Below are 20,830 nucleotides of genomic sequence, written 5' to 3'. Positions count from 1 at the left end.
TGAATAAACCATCTTTCTCACTGATTTGAAACATGCTCCTTTATTATACACTAAATTCCCATGTCCATATTTGAGTTTATTCCTGTCTGTTTTTTATTCTGTACCATTGATTCACCCATTTCTATTCATGCTCTGGTACCACACTGTTCTGATAGTTGTAGCTCTACAATACAGTTTGGTATTAGGTTAGACTGTTCTCTAAAACAGGAGTGGGGAACCTTTTTGCTGCCAAGGGCCATTTGGGTATTTATAGCATCATTCGCAGGCCATACAAAATTATCAACTTAAAAATTAGCCTGCTGCCCGGCCGGCATGGCTCAGTGGTTGAACGTTGACTTATGAGCCAAGAGGTCACGGTTCGATTCCCGGTCAGAGCACATGCCCAGGTTGCGGGCTTGATCCCCAGTGTGGGGAGTGCAGGAGGCAGTTGATCAATGATTCTCTCTCATCATTGATGCTTCTCTTCTTCTCTCCCTCTCCCTTTAAAGAATAAAAATAAATAAATAAATAACCTGCTCTATTTGTCAAACATTTAATTAACTCACTCCTAATGCCTGGGCAGGGCCAGGCCCAGTGACTTCGCGGGCCTTACATGGCCCTCGGGCCGGACGCTGCCCACCCTGCTCTGAAAGGTGATTTAGCTGTAAGCCTCCCCTGGGATTCCATGACCCTGCCCGAGAGTGAGGCCCTGAGGCAGGGCCCGGCGTGCGGCTTCACAGCCAGCACTGGCCTGCACTGGGCCCATTAGCACCCTGGCCGGGATACGGCATGGCATCACCGTGGCAAACAGAGGTAGGGTCCAATCTCTGGCTTGGCCATTGAGGGCTGGGTGACCGCGGGCAGCCCACCTCACTGTCCCAAGCCTCCACTTAGATCAGCGGTTCTCAACCTGTGGGTCGCGACCCCTTTGGGGGTCGAACGACCCTTTCACAGGGGCCGCCTAAGACCATCGGAAAACACATATATAATTACATATTGTTTTTGTGATTAATCACTATGCTTTAACTATGTTTAATTTGTAACAGTGAAATTGGGGGTCACCACAACATGAGGAACTGTATTAAAGGGTCGCGGCATTAGGAAGGTTGAGAACCGCTGACTTCGATGGACTTCCCTCCGCTCTGCCTGCTCCAAGTCCTAGGATTCTAGAGCAAGGGGGCCTCGGGAGAGCCAGGCCAAATTATGAAAGGGTAACAGTGGCCACTTCTACAGGAAGTCTCAGAGATCAGCACAGGAGATCAGCTCGGGGAGCGGAAGAGAGATGAAGCAAGAGGCAAGACTGTTAAGAGTCCTGCGCGCGCAGCGGGCTCCAGGAGCAGGCCCAGGAGGCGCAGGAGGCGCAGGAGGCGCAGGCGGGAGTCTGCAGGTGGGAGCTGCCCCCGTGGCGATGCTTTTCTTGGAGGGATGAGGATGGGGGAGGCAGCAGGGCCCCCAGCCAGCTCGATGACAAGGATGCAAAGGGCTGAGTCCTCTTTTCTTGTGAATGTGGGGCTCTCTCCCTGGCCTAATGGAGGGCACCTGGGCAGGAGATGGGGTACATTGCCTGCCTTTAAATGTCATGTGACCCTGGGCAACTCACCTGGCTCCTCAGAGCCTCAGTTTCTCTATCAGGTTGGAGGGAAGAGGGGTGAGTGGACCAGAACAAGGCGCGAGGTGGGCTCTCAGACCCGTCGCCTGGACAGTTAGGGTCTGTGACTCGCTGTCATTTGTAGTTATTGCCGTGAGGGGGTGAGCGCGGGCCCAGCCCCTCACCCCTTTGGTGAGAGAGTGATGGGGATGGGGGAGGCCCTGGCCACCTGCAGACACTGTCTTGTGACTCTGCTGCTGACTTCAAACTTTGCCTGATTTCTTGGGCGAGGAGTGTGGGAGAGGGGCTGTGCTGCAGGGTGTGCGATGTGTTCCTGGTCACGAGGGGGCTTCTGGCTGGTGAGGGAGTGAGGGAGTGAGGTTGCGATGATCCAGGAAGGGGACGGGGTGCTCAGGGGGTGCCCCTGCTGCTGACTCCAAGGCCTCTGGTTCTGAGCGACCGAAGGGCAGGGACCTTTGCCCGGGGCTGCGAGGGCTGAGGGGCTGTGGTGAGCACCAGGCTGGCTGGCTGGTGGGAGCTGCTGAGGGAGGGTGAGCATGTGCCGGTGAGGTGACCGAGGGTGTCCTCCTGCCTCTGATGGCTGTGCCTGGCCCTGAGGGGCACAGACCGCTCCTGGCGGGGGCCGGAGGCTCCTGGGGGGACACTGCTCTGCCGGTGCCACTGGTGCTCTGGGCAGTGCTGGCTGCAGGGCACCTGCTGTCCCTCTGCCCAGGATCCTGACAGACAAGGAGGCGGCGTGGCTCCCGGGAGGGAGGGCAGACCGGCTCCCAGGGCTGGTGCTGAGGCGGCCGACAGGGCTGGGCGCTGCTTTCACACCAAACGCCCGCTGGGAGCTGGGAGCTGGGAGCTGGGAGCTGGGAGCTGGGAGCTGGGAGCTGGGAGCTGGGAGCTGGGAGCGGCCGGGGCGGTGCAGCTGGGAACTGCCCCCAAAGGACGTTAAGAGCGTCCTGTGTCCTGGAAAGTGGCCGCAGGGAATGGACTTCAGGATCCCACCTTCCCTGACGTATGGAGCTGACAGGCTCCGCGCTGTGGCCCCACATCACAGAGACTCTTCCCCCAGCACTGCGGTTCTAGAAGCTTCCGCAGTGGGAATGTTATCATCTGCCTGTATCTCCTTCAAAGGAAGTGGGTGTGAAACTCGAGTTTCCAAATCCCACAACCGCGAGTAAAGCCGCCCCTCTGCCCGCCCATGGGGCTGTCACGCCCGCGGCTGCTCCGTGGGCGCCTGTGACTCACAGATGGGCCTCCTGCCACCCAGAGGCATCTGTCGGGAAGTGGTCGTGAGGGAAGGCCGTCCCATGACCACCCAGGGGAGCGGGCCTGGCGCTGGTTCTGCTACTGACGTCAAGGCTTGGACCAGGCTCTGAGGCTTGCAGCCTCCCTCCCTCCCTCCTTCCCTCCCTCCCTCCTCCCTCCCTCCCTCCCTCCCTCCCTCCCTCCCTCCCTCCCTCAGTTTCCTCATCTGTCAAGTGGGTATAAATCGTGCCTGTACAGCACCCGGCTTCTGTGAGGCTCAGATGGGATGTCACCCTCTCCATGCTGTCAGCACCGTCGCCGTTGCCGCGTCACCAGCCGTCACTGTGGGCTGGGCGGCGGTGGCCTTCTCCTGGGTCACAGATGGGACAATGTCACCGGATGCCGACCGAGGTGAGGCTCGGCCTGGCGGTTGGGATAGAGCAGAGAACAAAAGGGTAAACTTCCGACTCACAGGGGGCTTTCCTGAGAGGAGATGGAAATGACACAAAATCGGATAAAAGACTCTCTGGGAAGGTGACAAGTGCTCAGAGAAAGTGAAGCCAGAAGGGGTGGTGACTCACCTCTAAGGATCTCACCTAGTCCTCACCGCAGCCCCATGGTAAACACGGCTCCTCTCACGTTCCCGTGGGGAAACTGAGGTACAGGAGGCAGGTGGCTTGCCCGGGTCACGCTGGCCGGCGGCAGGACGGAGAGCGGACCCTGACTCCAGAGCAGCGGCCTCCTCGCCTCCTGCCGGGCCCCTTCCCCACATCCAGGGGTCAGAGGGGTGCACTGCTCCTCGCTCCCCGCCTGCTCGCCACCTGCCGGGTCTGGTCACCCCAGCGCAGTGCGTGCTGGCTCTGGGGCGGGGGCTGGGCAGGGGGGTCTCAGAGGAGGTGCTGTCACTGCTCGGGGGGGACTGGTCCCCTTGGCCAGTCCGCATGGAGCCGATGCTCCCACAGTGGCCGCTTCCCAGCCCGGGGGCAGGCAGAGGTGCCCCGATGGGCTCACGGCGCCGAGCCCGGCCCAGCACCACTGCAGCTTGACATCCATGACCGGAAACAGACTTTGCAGGCCCGAGAGTGGCGGGCAGAGAGACGGGGAGAGGAGCGACACAGATGGAGACACACAGACAGGAAGAGACGGAGACGACTTCGCTAAAGCTTGGGGGCCTCCGGGGGTGAGGATTGCCTCATCCACGTCCTGTGCACCCCGTGTGAGGAAATCCGCCCACGGGCGCTGGGCCAGTGGCTCCCGGCCCCTGGAAGGAGCCCATCTTCCCTGAGGCAGCGCTCCCCGACCCTCGCTCAGCCTGTCTGTGACCTTTGGCCCCAACAGGCAAAGCCCGGAGGGGTGGCTCCTGCTGCCTCAGTTTCTCTGCACTTGCTGCTCACTGCTCCTAAACCCCACGCACCTCCTCAGAGTCTGGCCAAGCCCCACGGCCCACAGGAAGCTGCCTGGCCATTCGCACATCAATCCCTCTCACCCCATACATTTATGTGCCCCGGACTTATTCCCTCCTGGGCAGGCCCCCAACTACCCCTTCCACACCCCAGCCCCCCTTTCTCCTGCCCTGGGGCCGCACGTGGACAAAGCCTTATCCATCAAAATCCTTATTAACTGACTGACTGACCTGAGACCTTCAATGACAGAAGCACGGACCCTGATGAATGAATTGGACGCCCTTACTTGACACCTACTATGTGCTAAGGGGCTGAGGACAATGCGGAACAAGGTGCACAACGACATCCATAGGGGAGCCCAGGGCATCGTGGGGCCACAGACAGGGGGGTACTGAACCCTACTTGAAGTTGGGGGTGGCCGCAGGGAAGGCTTCTTGGAGGAAGCAGAGGGAGGAAGAGGTGTCAGCTAGGTGAGGGGGTACGAGAGTCTGGAGGATGGGGCACAGGGACCAAGGGTGGGAGGGAACCTGGCCTCCTGGGAGTGGGGAGTGGGGAGTGTTCGGAGGGGTGCTGTGGACTGCGCGGGGTGAGGGCGGGGAGTGAAGGGGGGGCACATTCTGATTCCTTGGTGGGCGTGTGGGAAGAGCAGAGAAATGGTGTTGAGGAGAAAGCAAGGCTGGAGGCAGGTGACTGAGAGGGAGGAGGCAGCTGTGGGGGGTCCCTCCCCTCTGGGAGGGGGGAGGAAGTGAGCTGCAGGAGCCGTGGGAGAGACGGCTCACCGGGTGCTGCTGGCCCTTCAGACGGGGGACTCGGGATGAGCCTGTGTAGTCACCCCAAGGCCTAAGCCGGAACCTGTCCCGCACGGGGCCTCCTTATTCAACAGCCGGGGAAGGCCCCGGACCGTTGAGCAGAGATCTGAAGACGGGGGTGCGGGCAGAGCATTCCAGGCGGAGGGAGCGGGACGGGCAGGGCCTGGGCAGGCCGTGCTGGAGGCCACGAGGCCGCAGGCAGGGCGGCATCACCCATGGTTCTCTCCAGGGCTAACGGGAGCCAGGGAGGGATTGCAGCCGCTGTGACCCCTCGCCATTCTCTGTCCCCAGGCCAGAGCAGCATGGAGGCTGGGCACAGAGCTGCCCGAAAAGGCCGGAAACTGGGCTCCAGCCGGCGGCGGCAGACACGGGAGCCCGCTGCTGGCCAGGATGGCCCTGTGGCCCCAGGGTCCTGGCCCTCCCAGGCGGCGGAGGAGCTGCAGGGCTTCTTCCAGGCCAGCGGGGCCGCGGAGAGGGGCTTTGTCACCCGCGAGGACCTGGCGGTGAGTCAGAGCCCCGTCCCTCCCTGACCCCTTTCCAAGGCTCCGCCACCCAGGACCGCAGGGCTCGCCTGCTCTTTCCCTTTCTCTCCTCTGAACTTTGACCTCAGAAAAGGCTAGGAATTTGTTTATATTAATGTGCAAACGACTGATAAGGCTCCGTGTGTTACCCTCTTTCAGAAACATTTACATTTTGACAAAGGGAAGGACTTTAAGCCAAAGAACTAACTTGCAAATGATGTAACTTTAGGCCGACTGAGCAGGGAAGTCTAGCTTAGAGGCCTGGAAATCAAACCTTGCCGATGATCGGAAACTTGAATGAAACATAAGGTCAGTCATGGCCGGTGAGGAGTCTTAGACCAGATGGACAGATTTTTAAAAAATATATATTTTATTGATTTTTTACAGAAAGGAAGGGAGAGGGATAGAGAGTGAGAAACATCGATCAGCTGCCTCCGGCACACCCCCTACTGGGTACATGCCCTTGACCGGAATCGAACTTGGGACCCTTCAGTCCGCAGGCTGACGCTCTATCCACTGAGCCAAACCGGTCAGGGCAAGGACAGATTTTTCTTTGGATTTTCCTCACTCCTTGCAAAGGGGCCTCTGTGGGCTGCTGCTCCCTGCTCCAGACTTTGTCCTTCCCCCAGCAAACTGCCCTTCCTGTCCCCCAGCCTCAGGCCCACAGCAAGGTCAGAATGGCCGATGTTCAAATATAATTTTCAAAAGGATAACAAAAAAGACTTTGAAGTAAATATAAAAATCAACACTTATCAAAGGTCTTACCTAATTAATTATTGTTACTAATTTTAATAAGGGAGCCAGTAAGATATCCCAGTGGGTTCAAAGAGCATTTGAGGAGCTCTTTTGATTTTTGCGATATTTATAGGCAATTTGACAGAGGAGCGTTATGATAAAATTGCTGAGTTCAGTTTTAAAAATGGCTCCTGTCCAACAGCCATCAGTCTTTGGGGACATCTGTTCTGCTGGGCAGAATGATTCCCATCTCTCCCGGACAAAAACCTACAAGTTAACAAGTAACCAGAAGTCTGGGACTTTGAATTAAAGGTAAACAATGAGATGAAATAAGTGCATTCCTCTGGTCTGTACAATGCGCTGTCTACCTTATTCCCAAGTTTCAGGCTTTTACAGCCTCTGTTCGTGGCTCTGCTGTCTAGCGTGACCATCTGCCCCAGTTTGCCCGGGGCTGGCGGGTACCAGGGATGTGGCCCTTCCCGGGCTGAAGCTCGCCACCCGATGTCTCTCCTAAGGCCAAGAAACCAACCCAAGACTCTCTTTCCACCAGCTTTCACCTGCAGGCTCTATAAATGTGAAGGGCTTTCTTCTTGGCGTCCCCAACTTTTCTAGGGTCCCCCTCCTGCCCAGATGGCCTTCCTTATCACCTGGCTCCTAGGAGGACTTGGCAGGCGTTGGCTCCATCTTCCTCACAGTGGACTCGTCACACCTGATTGGATGCCAATCACCCTGCAATGTGACACGACAGTTACGCAACTGATCAATCTAATCTAGCTCCGCCAAAGGAGGACAGGTTCCTACTGCACCTGTGTACAGGACGATGTGGCGTGGCAAGTAAAAGTACTGGTTTCTAAATCAGGAGGGGCCCGTGAGATTCAGATACCATTTAATAAGTTTAATTTCAGTTTATAAAAGCCATCATCTACTAAACTGAAGGTTAGAGACAGCTCCAGAAACAGGACTTTCTCATAGGTCCATAAAAATAATACCAACGATGTTCCCAACAAATACCACGACCAGATTTCCCTGGACCCTTCACTAGGTTCCTTCTTGTTCTGGTGGACCTTGGAGAGCCGGCTGCTACTGGGTGGCTTGGCGTCCCGGCCCCAGGGGAGCGCCCTCAGCTCGGAGAACCGGGCGCAGTCCCTCCCCCAGCTTCAGGTCTGTCCTGCGGGAGCACAGACTGTGGCTGCAGCTGTTCACTGAGCCGGGCAACGCACAAGCTTACTTAGGAGCGGCTGTGGTTATCTGTTACAGGAACTAATAATATCAGAGTAGACGAGAGCCAAGCTCTCTACTGGGGACAGAGCTATGCGTAAGGGCTGACCAGCGTTTCCCCTGAGGTAGCGACGGCGTTGAACAATCTCCATGGCCTTCCGGTACAGCATGCAACTTCTGAAATAGTTGTTAGTGGCATTTACCTCCATAAACAGCCCAGGAGAGGCCACCATCTCTTCTGAGTTGATGTTCTTCCTACAATGCTCTTCTGTTTTGCACACAAGCCACGTTTAATACCAGATTTTGTTACAGGTTAAAGCCTCAGTTTTCATGTTCTTCTACAGGCAACAAAGATTACAATATTTTTTATTGATCATGATCAGCTTATCTTTTAGAAGCAGGTGTTAAACGCAATTGTATTAATTAATCTTAATGAACTTAAAACATATATATATATATCACCACATCTTCTCCATCCATTTGCCCATGAGGGGCGCTTGGGTTGTACCATGTCTTGGCTGCTGTAAACATGCTGCAGTGAACACAGGGAGCATTTATCTTTTCGAATTAAAGTTTTTATTTTCTTCAGATAAATACCCAGAAGTGGAATTGCTGGATGATATGGTAGTTCTATTTTAAAAATTTTTAAATAGTTTTTTGTTTTTAATCCTTACTTGAGGATATGTTTATTGATTTGAGAGAGAGAAAGACGAGAGAGAGAGAGAGAGAGAGAGAGAGAGAGAGAGAGAGAGAGAGGAGAGAGCAAGAAACATTGATGTGAGAGAGAAACAGCAATGGGTTGCCTGCCACATGCGCCCTGACTGGGCATCGAACAAAGACCTAGGTATGTACCCTGACCCGGAATTGAACCTGCACTCTTTTGATATGTGGGATGACGCTCCAACCAACTGAGCCACCTGGCCGAGCTCTATTTTCAGTTTTTGAGGGCCCTCTCTATTGTTTTCCATAGTGGCTGCACCAATTACGTTCCCACCATGCCTCACAGGGTTTCCTTTCCCCACGGCCTCGCCAACACTCGTTATTTCTTGCCCATCATGCTCTTAGAAGAGTGGAGAAGTATTTAATAAATGTATGGAAAGATATCCTGAAGTTCCTTTTTTTCTAAATGTAGGATCTGATATCAGAAGGCAAAATCAAAAAAGCTATCAGAGAAATGTGGCCACTAGTTTAAGGCAGGCTCATGGGAGCCTGAGAAATAGTACTACTTGGTTATCTGTTTAATCAAAGTGACGAGAAAACACCATCTTTTGGAATAAACATAGAAGAAGGTGACACAATTGCAAGGGTGTTGAGCTCTTTCGTAAGAGAGGTGCCTTAGGTTCTTGTTTTTTAAAAAATTAGAATATGATAAAGCCAAACATAGCAGAGGGGATTTTTTCTGCCGAGAAGTGGAATCAATTATCTGGGCAACTTACACAGAAGATAAATAGTAACCTCTTTCTAACCCTTGCTAGGGGCTCAATTTATAATTTTAATAGAGATGGAGCCCAATTCTAGTTTTGCATTGATGTAACACAAGGGAGTTTCACAAGTTTTGTTATTTATTTGTTTATTTATTCATTTATAATATATTTTTATTGATTTCTGAGAGGAAAGAAGAGGGAGAGAGATAGAAACATCAATGATGAGAGAGAATCATTGATTGATTGCTTCCTGCGTGCTCCCTACTGGGGATGGAGCCCACAAGAGCATGCGCCCTTGACCAAATCGAACCCAGGACCCTTCAGTCTGCAGGCTGATGCTCTATCCACTGAGCCAAACCAGCTAGGACTTAATTTATTTTTAAACCCATCAAAACTGAGGCAAATTTGGCAAAATGTTAACATATTTCATAGCTAATTTTCAGACTCAGGTATTATAAATCAAGGCAGAAAGACTCCCGTTTAGTAAACCTTCTACGACTCTATCCATTCAGGTTGTGGCCTTTATATTTTTTCATGTTCTGGAACAACCGGACACATTAAGACAAAAACCACTTCCTTTATCTCTTCAAGACAAAAAACAGCCCATTTTCCTTGCAGACACAGTGGATTTCTCTGTCCCTAACATTTTTAGTATAGTCTCAAACACCCGTAGTGACTACAACTTTTAACCAAAGTAATTAACCTCAGAATGAATTGGGGGTAAGTAATTGAGATTATACAAGCATTTCAGCAGACTAGCAAAACTCACAAGGACACCTAACACGACTTTCTGCAGTCACACATGTCCCTTGCACAACTTTAAAAAAAATTGTGATAAAATACACCTAACGTAAAACTTACCATTTCAGTAATATTAAGTAATTCACATTGTTGTGCAATTATCACCACCCATCTCCAGAAACTCTTCTCCCCCAGTTGAAACTCTGGGCCATTCAACACTAACTCCCATTCTCCCACTCCCCAATTCTACTTCCTACCTCTGTGATTTGACTACGGTAGGTCCCTCATATAAGTGGACTCATACAGTGATTGTCTTCAAGGTTCATTCACGTTGTAGCATATTGCAGAATTTTCTTCCCTTTTACGGCTGAATAATATTCCATTGTATGTACCCACCACATTTCATGTATCCGTTTGCCCCTTGGTAGACATTTGAGTTGCTTCCGTCTTTAAGCTATTGTGAATACTGTTGCTCTGAATATAGGTGTACAAATGTCTACTTGAGTCCCTGCTTTCTCTTGCACAGCTACCTAAAGTGTCAGAAATGAATTCACTCATTAACATGACCCAAAGATATAGCTGCTCTCCAGCACATAAAAGTAAGACGTAAAATGACACAAGCTTGACCCCAGCAGGTCCAGGGGTCCCCAAAGGTGTGGACGGGGTCGGCGAAGAAGGAATGACACAGAGGCAGCGTTCAGCTGATCAGCAGCCTAGCCAGGATCTCTAGCCAAGTTCTGGTCAGGATCTCCAGCCAGGTTCTGTGTCCATGTTCTCTTGCTAGGTTCTCCAGCCAGGTTCGCCAGGTTCTCCAGCCAGGTTCAGTCACCAGGTTCTAGTCAGGTTCTCTTGCCATGTTCTATCCAGGTTCTGTAACCAGGTTCTGTCTCTAGGTTCTTCAGCCAGGTTCTCTCGCTAGGTTCTGTCTCTAGGTTCTGTCTCCAGTTTCTGTCCAGGATCTTTTGCCATGTTCTCTCCAGCGAAGTTCTTCTGTCTCTAGATTCTGTGTAGGTTCTGTGTCTAGGTTCTGTGTCCTGTTGTCTTGTTACATCTGTATTTATACCAGTTGATTCCAATCCTATCAATCTCGATTCCAAAGGTTAGGGCATTTCTTATCTCCATTCCAGGGAGTAAAGATTATGTAGCTTAAGCATGATTGTTCATAGTTAAAGTGATTAATTACCCGCCTGGCACTTAGTTAAGGGGTTTTATTCCCTCCCTAACTTCAGGGGAAAATCCCTACCTGGGGAAACAACCTTTCTCAGAGAGGTGACCTTGGTTAAAACACATAGTGCCAAGAAGGTGAGCAAACATATTAAGAACAGTATGCCATATATGCCAGGTCCCTTGAAACAGCAAGGATGGACCGGCTCCCGGCAGCTTACAATTATGCTTAGCATTAAACTTTTAGTATTACATTTTCTTAATTAATTTAATATTCATTCAAGTTTTTCATGCCACTAAAAATCTTGGAAAGTATGTTTAAAATGACATACTACAAAATATAATTACTGTTGATATAAAATTTGTTAGAATAATTAATCAATTTAGTTGAACACAAATTTAAATTGTTATAATCTTTTTCTTCAGATGTGCACAACTGGGTTTAATTTTTCTCTCTTTAACAGATTTTCTTTTTTATGTACTTGTTTATTTGTTTAATTTTTAAATGTATTTTTGTTGATTTTAAAGAGAGAGGAGAGTGAGAGAGAAACATTGATCAGTTGCCTTCTGCATGCACCCCCATCAGGGACCAAATGTATAACCTGGGCATGTGCCCTGACCGGGAATCAAACCAGTGACCTTTTGGTGCACGTGACAATGGTCAACCAACCAAGCCACACTGGCCAGGGCATGTACTTGTTTATTTTTATTGAATTTATTGGGTGACATTGGTTAATAAAATTATATAGGTTTCAGGTGTGCAATTCTAACATTTTTATAACCCTAAACATTATGTACAGATAATGTTAGCTTAAGACAAAATCAGTAAGACAAAATAAGAAATGCAGGACATTCAGATGAACTAGTTTCTTCACAAAAAAATAAATCCAGGCCTTAAAAAAATATAATATATACTTGTATTATCTATATAATAAAGAGCCAGGGTTGTAACAACCATTGGGACTTCGACCAGACGGGAAGTCAGTGCTGGGTTGCCTGGCGACCCAGCACTGACTGTGGCCACTGCAGGCACCCTGACCCAGCACTGACTGCCTAGGGGGCTGCGGATCAGGACCAGAGAGAGGCCTACAGAGAGAGAGGCAGGGTCTGATCCGTAGCCTCTGTGGCAGCTGTTGATCAGAACTTGCCTCTCTTTCTCTCCCTGCCTGGCCAGCAGCCCTGCCTCCATTTCTCTCCAGGCCTCCACCAGGGCTGCTGATCAGCCCAGCCTTTCTGATCAGGCCCCATTGATAGGCCTAGAGACGCTGACTGGCATAGAAACTGACCAATCAGAACCAAATTGGCTGGCAGGGGAGGGCAGTTAGGGGCGATCAGGCAGGCAGGCAGAGAGGTTAGGGGTGATCAGGCAGGCAGGCAGATGAATTGTTAGGAGACAGTGGTCCCAGATTATGAGAGGGGTGTCCGACCACCAGTTTAGGCCTGATCCCACCAGCGGTCTGATACCCCCCCTCCCCAAGGGGTCCCGATTGGAATGGGTGCAGGCTGGGCTGAGGGAACCCTCCCTCCGTGCATGAATTTCGTGCACTGGGCCTCTAGTATTTAATATAAAGCAGAGAAAACACAGATATAACTATTATCTGTGTCTTGTAACCCAGATTTTAAAACTAATCTCATTTGTCCAAAGATTCACCTTAATTATTGAACCTGGCTCCTTAAAAGTTTTCTGAGCTAACAACTTCTTGTATGAGGGACTTAAAAAAAAAGCTGAGCACATCTAAAGCATAGAAATTTGGTTTCTTTATTTCCTCTGACTTCGGGAAACGTTAGATTTATGTAGGCACTTAGTTGTCTCTACAAACCAATTAACACAGAACCCCCGGACTCTAAGCTATTAATACCTCCAGAGGTAGGAAGCTATTTCACACCCACAGTAAGAGTTAATGCCTCTCTGATTACAGACAAGTAGACACAAAAACATAGAGGGAGTCTGACTTTATTTTTACGACTCCAGCCACAGGTCAAAAGTCAGCACAGAGACAGAAAAACTCACCAGGCCAGGTCTCAAAAAGCGGCTCTCCCTCCCAGCGGGAACACAGCTCCTAACTAATGGGCGGTCACACGTAGAAAAGCAAACGCTACCAGCACCCACAGAAGATGAGCAAATCCGACTTTCTGTTGTCTTCCCCACCATCGCTGCCACCAGATAAAAAACGCAAATTCCGCAAAAAGAAAACTAGAGACACAGAGTCAGCGAACTTAAAGCTCTATCACACTCAGGACTCCCTCCACGCGCCCGAAGGGCCTGCTCACTTCCCCAGCAAAGCAGCTTCCTTGGTTCCGACAGCCGAGTCCATTGGGCACCTCCATGGAACCTCCGAAACTGTCCAAACGTAACTTCTAGGAAGGTACACTCATGCCCCTTAGGCAAAAACCAAGATGAATCATCAAAGATTTATTTAACTCATCAATTGAGAGAGGTTATGAATGGTCGAAAGAGCATTTAAAAAGCTAGGTAATTTAACAAAGAGATGTTAGAAATGCTGAGTTGGAGTTTTAAAAGCTGGATAATGTCCAATAGGCCGTAAATCTTTGGGGTCATCTGTTCCATTGGACAGAAATGACTTACATCTCTATCAGACGAAACCTACAAGGTAACCCGTGACTTTCTCTAGTCTGGGCCCTTTCATCAGCTCCATGAGCCGAATCCTGTACCTTCCTCTAGGCCAGTGATGGCGAACCTTTTGAGCTCGGCGTGTCAGCATTTTGAAAACCCTAACCTAACTCTGGTGCCGTGTCACATAAGAAATTTTTTGATATTTGCAACCATAGTAAAGCAAAGACTTATATTTTTGATATTTATTTTATATATTTCAATGCCATTTAACAAAGAAAAATCAACCAAAAAAATGAGTTCGCGTGTCACCTGACACGCGTGTCATAGGCTCGCCATCACTGCTCTAGAAGATGCTCGGGGTCTTTTGCCCCCAAGGGACATGCTGTCCACCCCGGGGACTTATTTTCAAGTTCCAGATTAATTTTTGGACTCCGATAAACACAATCTGGGGCGGATTCCCTACTGTCCTTTATTAGGGTCCTTAAGGGAGGAGACTCAGGACAGGCAAATGCTGACGTAGGAGGGAGGATGGGGAAGGTGTGGAGAAGTTCAAGGCTCTGCTGAGGCCGCCTCGGACAGGGTCCGGGTCCGGGAGCCTCAGGGCAGGCTCTGGCTCAGGCTGGCTCTGGCTCAGGCTCAGCAGGCCGTGGGACTCCAAAACTGGGGAGAGGGAAGGTGGGGATGGCTGAAGACAGACGCCTCTATATTTTGAGGGTGGCCCAGTGGGAACAGCACCCAATCTACCCTCTCCTCCAGGTGGCCAAGTTCAGCTTCCTGGGCAGCGAGGAGGAGCCGGAGATGATCTTTGACTGGGTGGATGTGGAGCGGAAGGGACACCTCTCCCTGGAAGAGTTCAGCTCTGGGCTGAGTATGTCCATCCCGGGAGGAGGCGCTATGGGGGCTGGCAGCACGGGCAGGCATCTCTGCAGTGAGCCCAGCACGGGGCAAGGCTGGGCTGCCAGACAGGCAACAGTGCCACCTTAGCAACCAGGGGACCCTCCCAGCGCCCCCGAGGGAGCTCAGGGTGTGGAAGACAATCCTGGTGACTGTGGAGACGAGGACACTCAGCCGGTGGGAAGGCAGGTGGTTTGAGCCTTAAGACTCTAGCCCAGGAGATGGGATCGCTTCCTCTCCCACTGGCCAGAGCCGTTCTCAGCTTGGGGTCCCCTCAGCACCCCCTTCTTTAGAGAGGCTGCCAGGCTTGCTTTCTGATGTCTCCCTGCCTTCTCCCCAACAAAAGGCTTCCCTGGAGCAAGAAGTTAAGCACACACCCCCATTCTTGAGACCACAGCCTTGTTTCCCTCTGAGGAAGTTCACAGCCCGGCTTTGGTGAAGGGAATTTAGGTCCCAGGGGGCAGCAAAGGGTGATATTTAGGGGGTGGGGCTTCCCAGGCCTTTAGTCCTCACTGAGCAGGGCTACTTCCACCCCCGCTTCTCCAGACAGGCCCCAAAGGACCTAGGGAGACCAAGACCAGCAGGGAACGATACTCCCCCTTCTCTGGGGGTGAGACTGGCCCAGGGAGTGGGAGGTGTGGTGTCCTTTGAGCCCAGGGACTGCCCCTGCCTGTGCAACGCAATCTGCACCCCTTCCTGGGCCCACAGGGCAGCACCAGCCAGACTCTGCCAACCTCTCGGCTCACTCAGTGCCACTCGCCTCCTCTGGTGTGCCAGTCTGTTTCCTACCACAGGCCTTTGCACGTGCTGTTCTCTCTGCCTGGAGTACACTTCCCGAGGAAGCCACATGACTTGCTTCTTCTTGCTACTCTCATCTCGGTTCAACGTCTTCAGGGCACACCTAACCACTCGCTCTAAAGTAGCCCCCAGTAGCAATGGAAATGGTCCTGTTTATTCCTTTAGCTCACTTAGCAAATTTGCTTTTTAAAAAATGTGTCCTTTGCAGTACTCACTGCAATGTCAGTTTACTAGGACAAGGATTTGGGCCATTTTTGTCCCCAGCACATAACTATTCTGTGCTCAATAAATATTCTGTGTGAACGAAGAATGTGTTGGCCACCTTCACAGAATGGAGCCGCTGTGTGACTTCCAGCAGCTCTTTGGCCTCTCTGGGCCTGGCGTGTTCATCTGTAAAATGGGCACAGTGCTGCCGTCAGTAGCCTCCCCAGGCTGACATGAGGAACGATGAACATGGCCCTGTAGAAATGTGACCAGAACGGATATAATTATTCCCCCAAGGCTGGAGCAGGGCAAGGTGAGGGGTCAGGGGCTGAGCCCAACCCCACTCCCCTCCTTTCTGTCCCCCTCTGTCCACAGAGAGTATCTTTGGCTCCAGCCCGAGCACCCAGAGGGTCCGCGGAAGGAGGCCACTGTCGTCCAAGCGAGGGTCCGCGGCCATCAGCTTCCCGGTGCTGGAGGAGGCGGACGCCGAGGAGAAGGAGGCGTTTCTTGCCTTCATGGAGCAGCTGGGGGGTGACCACTCACTTCCTGAGTAAGGCCAGCGCAGTGTGTGTGTGTCGGGGGGGGGGGGCGTTGGGGGGGGGGGGGCGGGTGCTGCCAGTCCGCGTAGGCGAGGCCTCACCTGGACACAGTGTGAAAGTGGGTGAGAGCTGGGTGCAAATTCTGGTTTGGCCACTGGTTAGCTGTGTGACTCGGGGCAGGTGGCCTACCCTCTGACCTGCTTTCCCTGGCTGCGGAGTGAGGTAGAGCTTTGGGGAGACGATAAGCCCTGGCCCCGCCCCTGCCTGTCCCGCCCTAGAATCTCTCCCCCGGAGGGTTACCAGGCTGGGGCAGCCTCCCAAGGGCCCTCCCATGCTGAGGGCGCCTTTCTTAACCCAAAAAGAGGGTCCCCACTTGAGCCGTGTGAGGACGGTGATGCCCTGGGTTGGGAGATTTGGAGACAGGGCGTTCCCTCCTAACTGGCTCTGGTTCGGGGCTCTTGGGGTTTACTCGCTCAAAGAAGGGGGGCCCTACCTAAAAATGCCCCTCCCACACCCCCATCTGCCACGGGGTGTCAGAGCCAGCAAGGGGGTCTCCTGCCCCACAGGGCTGTGGGAACGGCTCTCAGAGGGCAGGCCCAGGGTTGTGGGGCAGGCAGGGTGGGACATAGGGTACAGGCTGCAGGGCCAGGCGTGGTGGGAGCCATTCACCTCCTTGGCAGCTTGGCCTGCTCTCAGCTCGCTGGCATCTGTCTTCACATATGGCAAGTGCCAACCATGTGCCAGGCCCAAGCGGGTGCTTTCACTGGGCGTGTCTCACTCTCTGGAGAACTTGCTGGGCAGGTGTCAGCCTCCCTATTTTACAAGCAAGCCCAGAGAGGGCATGGCATTGGCCAAAGATCACACAGCTAGGGAGTGGGGGAAGAGAGAAGGCAGCTGAGGCCCTGGGCCGTCAGGCTCCCAAGTCCCCCTCCCCACACTTAATCACCAAACCACAGAGAACCAAGGTACTGTGGGGGTTCAAGAAGGGAGAGGGCAGCCCTAACCAGTTTGGCTCAGTGGCTAGAGCATCAACCCTCGGACTGAAGGGTCCCGGGTTCGATTCCGGTCAAGGGCACGTACCTCAGTGGCAGGCTTGATCCTAGATCAGCCGTGGCCAAACTACGGCCTGCGGGCCGGATCTGGGCCCGTTTGAAATGAATAAAACTATTGAAAAAAAAGACCATACCCTTTTATGTAATGATGTTTACTTTGAATTTATATTAGTTCACACAAACACTCCATCCATGCTTTTGTTCCCGCCCTCCGGTCCAGTTTAAGAACCCATTGTGGCCCTCGAGTCAAAAAGTTTGCCCACCCCTGTTCTAGACCCAGGTTGGGGTGGGTGTGGGAGACAACCCATCAATGTCTCTCTCACACTGATGTTTCTCTCGCTGTCTCTCCCTCTCCTTTTCCCTCCCTTCCACTCTGTCTAAAAACCAATGGAAAAATATCCCTGGGGGAGGATTCAAAAAAAGAAGGGCCTCTCCCTGGGCACACCTGGGAGAGACTCCTGGAGGGCGGGGCATTTGGCTGCACCTGCAGAGGTCAATAGGTTTTTGTAGCCCAGGCACCCCAGTCTCTTGGAGTGTTGCCATTCACATGGAGAACGGGCCCCCCCTCTGCTTCCTGGGCCTCCTCAGGTCTAATCTCTGGCTCCCCCCTCCCCAGGCAGGAGATCTGGCAGCTGTGGGGGAAGCTGAGGCAGGAGGAGCCCCAGCTGGCGGGCAACCTGGAGGGCTTCCTGGCGCAGATGACCAGCCGGCTGCAGGAGGCACGGGCCGACAAGGAGGCTCTGGAGCTGACCCTGAGGAAGTGAGTGGGTGGGGTTCGCGCCCACTGGGTGTCTGCATGTAGTGGGAGCTCTGCATGTAGTGGCTGAATGTTAATGGGAGTCCCTCGGCTGCAGAAGGATGGAGGCCAAGGCCACGCAGGGCCTGGAAGCTGGGATGGGCAGAGCGAAGCTGGAGGAAGGGCTGGCTTTGGGGGTGTGGGGAGGACAGAGTTTGGCCTTTGTCCAGAGTGGGATGCCAAGTGTGTGTTGGTGCAGGGCCACTGTGGCAGCCAACTCTGGGAGTGCCACTCATGTAGATGGCAATGCATGCGGCAGCCCTGGGGTTGGCATGGGCACAGCTCTGCAGGGGGTCTGAGCTATGGAGGCAGGGGGATGGTGACAGAGGGATGTGGGGACAGGGTGTGAAGTGATGGGGACCATGTGACAGGGCCATGTGGCGATGGCTACAGGAGTCAGGTAATGGGATAGCATGACCAACATCAGGGGTGCGTGGGGTCAGGGGCTGCTATTGGGATAACTGTTTCCAGGGTAACGAGGGTCGGGGATCCCTAACCAAGCGGGCTGAGCAGTAGATGGACTCCAAACCAGGTCCGGGCTGCCTCTGGCGGCAGCAGGGCCCGGGGGCCGCTGAAGCGCTGCCGGGCCCACCTCCCACCCCTTCCAGGCGGGACTCTGACCACCAACGCGAGGTGCAGCAGCTGTACGAGGAGATGGAGCAGCAGATCGGCCGGCAGAAGCAGCAGCTGCAGGCCAAGGTGGGCCCCCGGCAGCCTGCCCTCCCCTGCCCTGGACCCCTCTGTTGGCCCAGACGTGGGGCCGGTGCCTGGCCAGTGTGGGGTAGCAGGAGGTGGCTGGGAGTGGGTCCTCTCACACCCCTGACCAGGAGATGGGGTGGGGAGTGCTGAGCCCTGTCCCCTCTCTGTGGGCCTCACTCTGTCCCTAGGGGCCGGTCCCCGTCTCTGGGCCTCGGTGTCCTTGTTGCCACAATCCAGGCCTGAGCCAGGGCAGTTGTCCTGAGACCCCTTCCGCTGGGACCCTGCGCCCCAGGCCCAGGGGGAGGTGGAGCCTGGCTGGGTTTTAGACGCTGCCGCCCAGGGCCTGAGGCCTCTCTCTCCTCAGAGTGACTCCCGGGACCTGGCCCTCAGCTCCCAGATGCAGGAGGTCCTGGAGGCCAAGGAGCGCGAGGTGCAGCAGCTGGCTGAGGGCCAGAGGGAGGTGAGTGCGGGCGGCCCGGAGCCCAGTCTCTGAGGACTCAGTCTCTGGTACCCCTGTCTGAGGATGCATGAGAGTGGCCCCTGGGAAAGGCGTGGTGGCCCTTTCTGAGGTGAGCCAGGTAGGGCAGCGGGAGCACGGGGACAGGAACCAGAAGGGGTGGGTTCAAATCCCTGTGGTTCCGGTGCAAATCTGAGGAAATACCTTGGCTAGCCCGGCCTTAGTTTTTTCGCCTGTGCAATGGGACTGGCCACATCTATTGCATCTCCCAGGCTGGTGTGTAACACGAGGCAATAAGTGGAAAGCGCTGTGGAGCAGGGAAGCGCAGGGCAAACCCCAGGCCTCGCTGCTGGGGAGGCTGGGCCGGAGGTGGTGTCCAGCGCTCGTCTCCGTGGGCAGCTGAGCCGCCTTGGCAGGTTTCTAACGTCCTCCCCGAGAAGTGGGGTTCAGAACTCTTGCCTTAGAAAACCCGGCGAGGTGCCCGGTGCTTTACCCATCATGGCTGTTCCTGTCTCTGAATCTGACTGGCTCCCGGGCAGAGGATCTGCTGCCCTGACCCCAGGTCTGGTAGCTGATGGTCACTTCCTGGTCGCCTTGTGGCTGAGCCTTTGGCCTGAGACCCCGCCCCATGGTCTCGCCCTTTAACTTCTAAACCACCGACCGCAGTAACTCTGTGCTGTCGGACACCAGCATCCCTTCGGCTGCTCTCCCAGCGCTGCCTTGGCTGGTGCCCAGGTGCCCCCGAGGCAGCAGGCCCTCCGCGTGGGGCCATAGTGTCCTGTCCCCCCTGAAGCTCTGCCCCAGGCCCTTCATCCCCTCACCCAGCAGCTAGTTAGGACGCACCTACTATGTGCCGGGCAGGCCTAGGTTCTGAGGGACATGACAGACACAGCCTCTGCCCACGGAGCTATTGTCTGGTCAGGGAGACGGAGGGTAAAACAAGGGAGGAAAACCTATAACATATCAGATAACCAAGTGCGGAGGAGAATAAAGTGAAGCTGGGCCGTGGACAGAGGGTTTTGATTGATGAAGACATTGGAGTAAAGACATTGGACTGAAGAAGGTGAGGGGTGGGCCATGCGAGGAGCGGGGAAGAGCAGCCAGGCAGAGGGAACTGTGATTGCAAAGGCCCAGGCGCTGTGAGTGTTCAAGGAACAGCAAGGAGACCTGTGGCTGGAACAGGGCGGGGAGTGGCAGTGGGAGAGGAGGTCAGAGATGTAAGGGGGGGGGGTGTGCTGTGCAGGGCCCTGGGCCATTGGAGGGCTTTGCCTCCCCCTGCATGGGCAGCAGCTCTCCGTCTCCCAGTCGTGGGACCTGCTGCTGGGCCAGGAGCTCCCCGCAGACAGATGGAGGGCGTGGCCCCACAGGCCGGCCTCCTGGCGATGGCAGTCTGTGTTTCTGCAGTTCCCTGTGGCCTCTCCACCAGCAACTCAGACCTCCCTCCCGCTGGGAGATCATGAAGTCAGTTAGGAAGGAGGGTCACCCCTCCAGTCCTGCTTTGAGCTGGGCCTTGGGGACCTGGAGCCTGTGCCCCACAATGGCCTGGGGGGCTGTCGGTTGTCCTGGAGGGCAGCTGGCTTTTGTCCCCTCACCACCGCGCCCCTGTCCCCCTCCTGCAGCTGGAGGCCGAGCTCCAGCGCCTCAGCAGCGCACACCGGGAGGCCGGCTCCGAAAAGCTGCAGCTTCGGGAGGCCCAGCGGGATCTGGCTGGGCGGCTGGAGCAGGTGCAGGAGCAGCTGCAGATGACCCAGGGGCACCTGAACTTCGCCAGGAGCCGCGTGTCCTGGCAGGTGGAGGAGCCGAGGCAGGTGGCTGCCGCCCAGGCTGGGGTGGGGACCAGGGGCTTCCTGGAGGAGGGAGGGGCTGAGCTCCAGCTGTCAGCACAGCACACACGGCCCCTCATAGACCCCACGACACTGTCAGGCCCATTCCCCAGACAAGGAAACTGAAGGGCAGAGCGAGAGTCATGTGCCCAAG

The 20,830-nt window shown here is 54.1% G+C and overlaps 1 protein-coding gene across 1 annotated transcript in view; it reads left to right on the top strand.

The window, feature by feature from the left end:
• Nucleotides 1–5,138: 5,138 nt before the first annotated feature.
• RAB44 (RAB44, member RAS oncogene family) overlaps nt 5,139–20,830 on the top strand; it is a 30,065-nt gene continuing 14,373 nt past the window's right edge. Inside the window, exons 1-7 of the mRNA XM_036317963.1 lie at nt 5,139–5,539; nt 14,171–14,282; nt 15,686–15,860; nt 17,518–17,661; nt 18,306–18,396; nt 18,761–18,856; nt 20,473–20,657. Coding sequence (XP_036173856.1) covers nt 5,252–5,539; nt 14,171–14,282; nt 15,686–15,860; nt 17,518–17,661; nt 18,306–18,396; nt 18,761–18,856; nt 20,473–20,657 — 1,091 coding nt within the window. The 5' untranslated portion in view covers nt 5,139–5,251. The remainder of the gene's footprint in view (nt 5,540–14,170; nt 14,283–15,685; nt 15,861–17,517; nt 17,662–18,305; nt 18,397–18,760; nt 18,857–20,472; nt 20,658–20,830) is intronic.

This window comes from Myotis myotis, unplaced genomic scaffold (genome assembly GCF_014108235.1).
Source record: "Myotis myotis isolate mMyoMyo1 unplaced genomic scaffold, mMyoMyo1.p scaffold_m19_p_7, whole genome shotgun sequence".
Taxonomy (NCBI): Eukaryota; Metazoa; Chordata; class Mammalia; order Chiroptera; family Vespertilionidae; genus Myotis; species Myotis myotis.
This window is presented reverse-complemented; position numbering and strand designations above follow the sequence as displayed.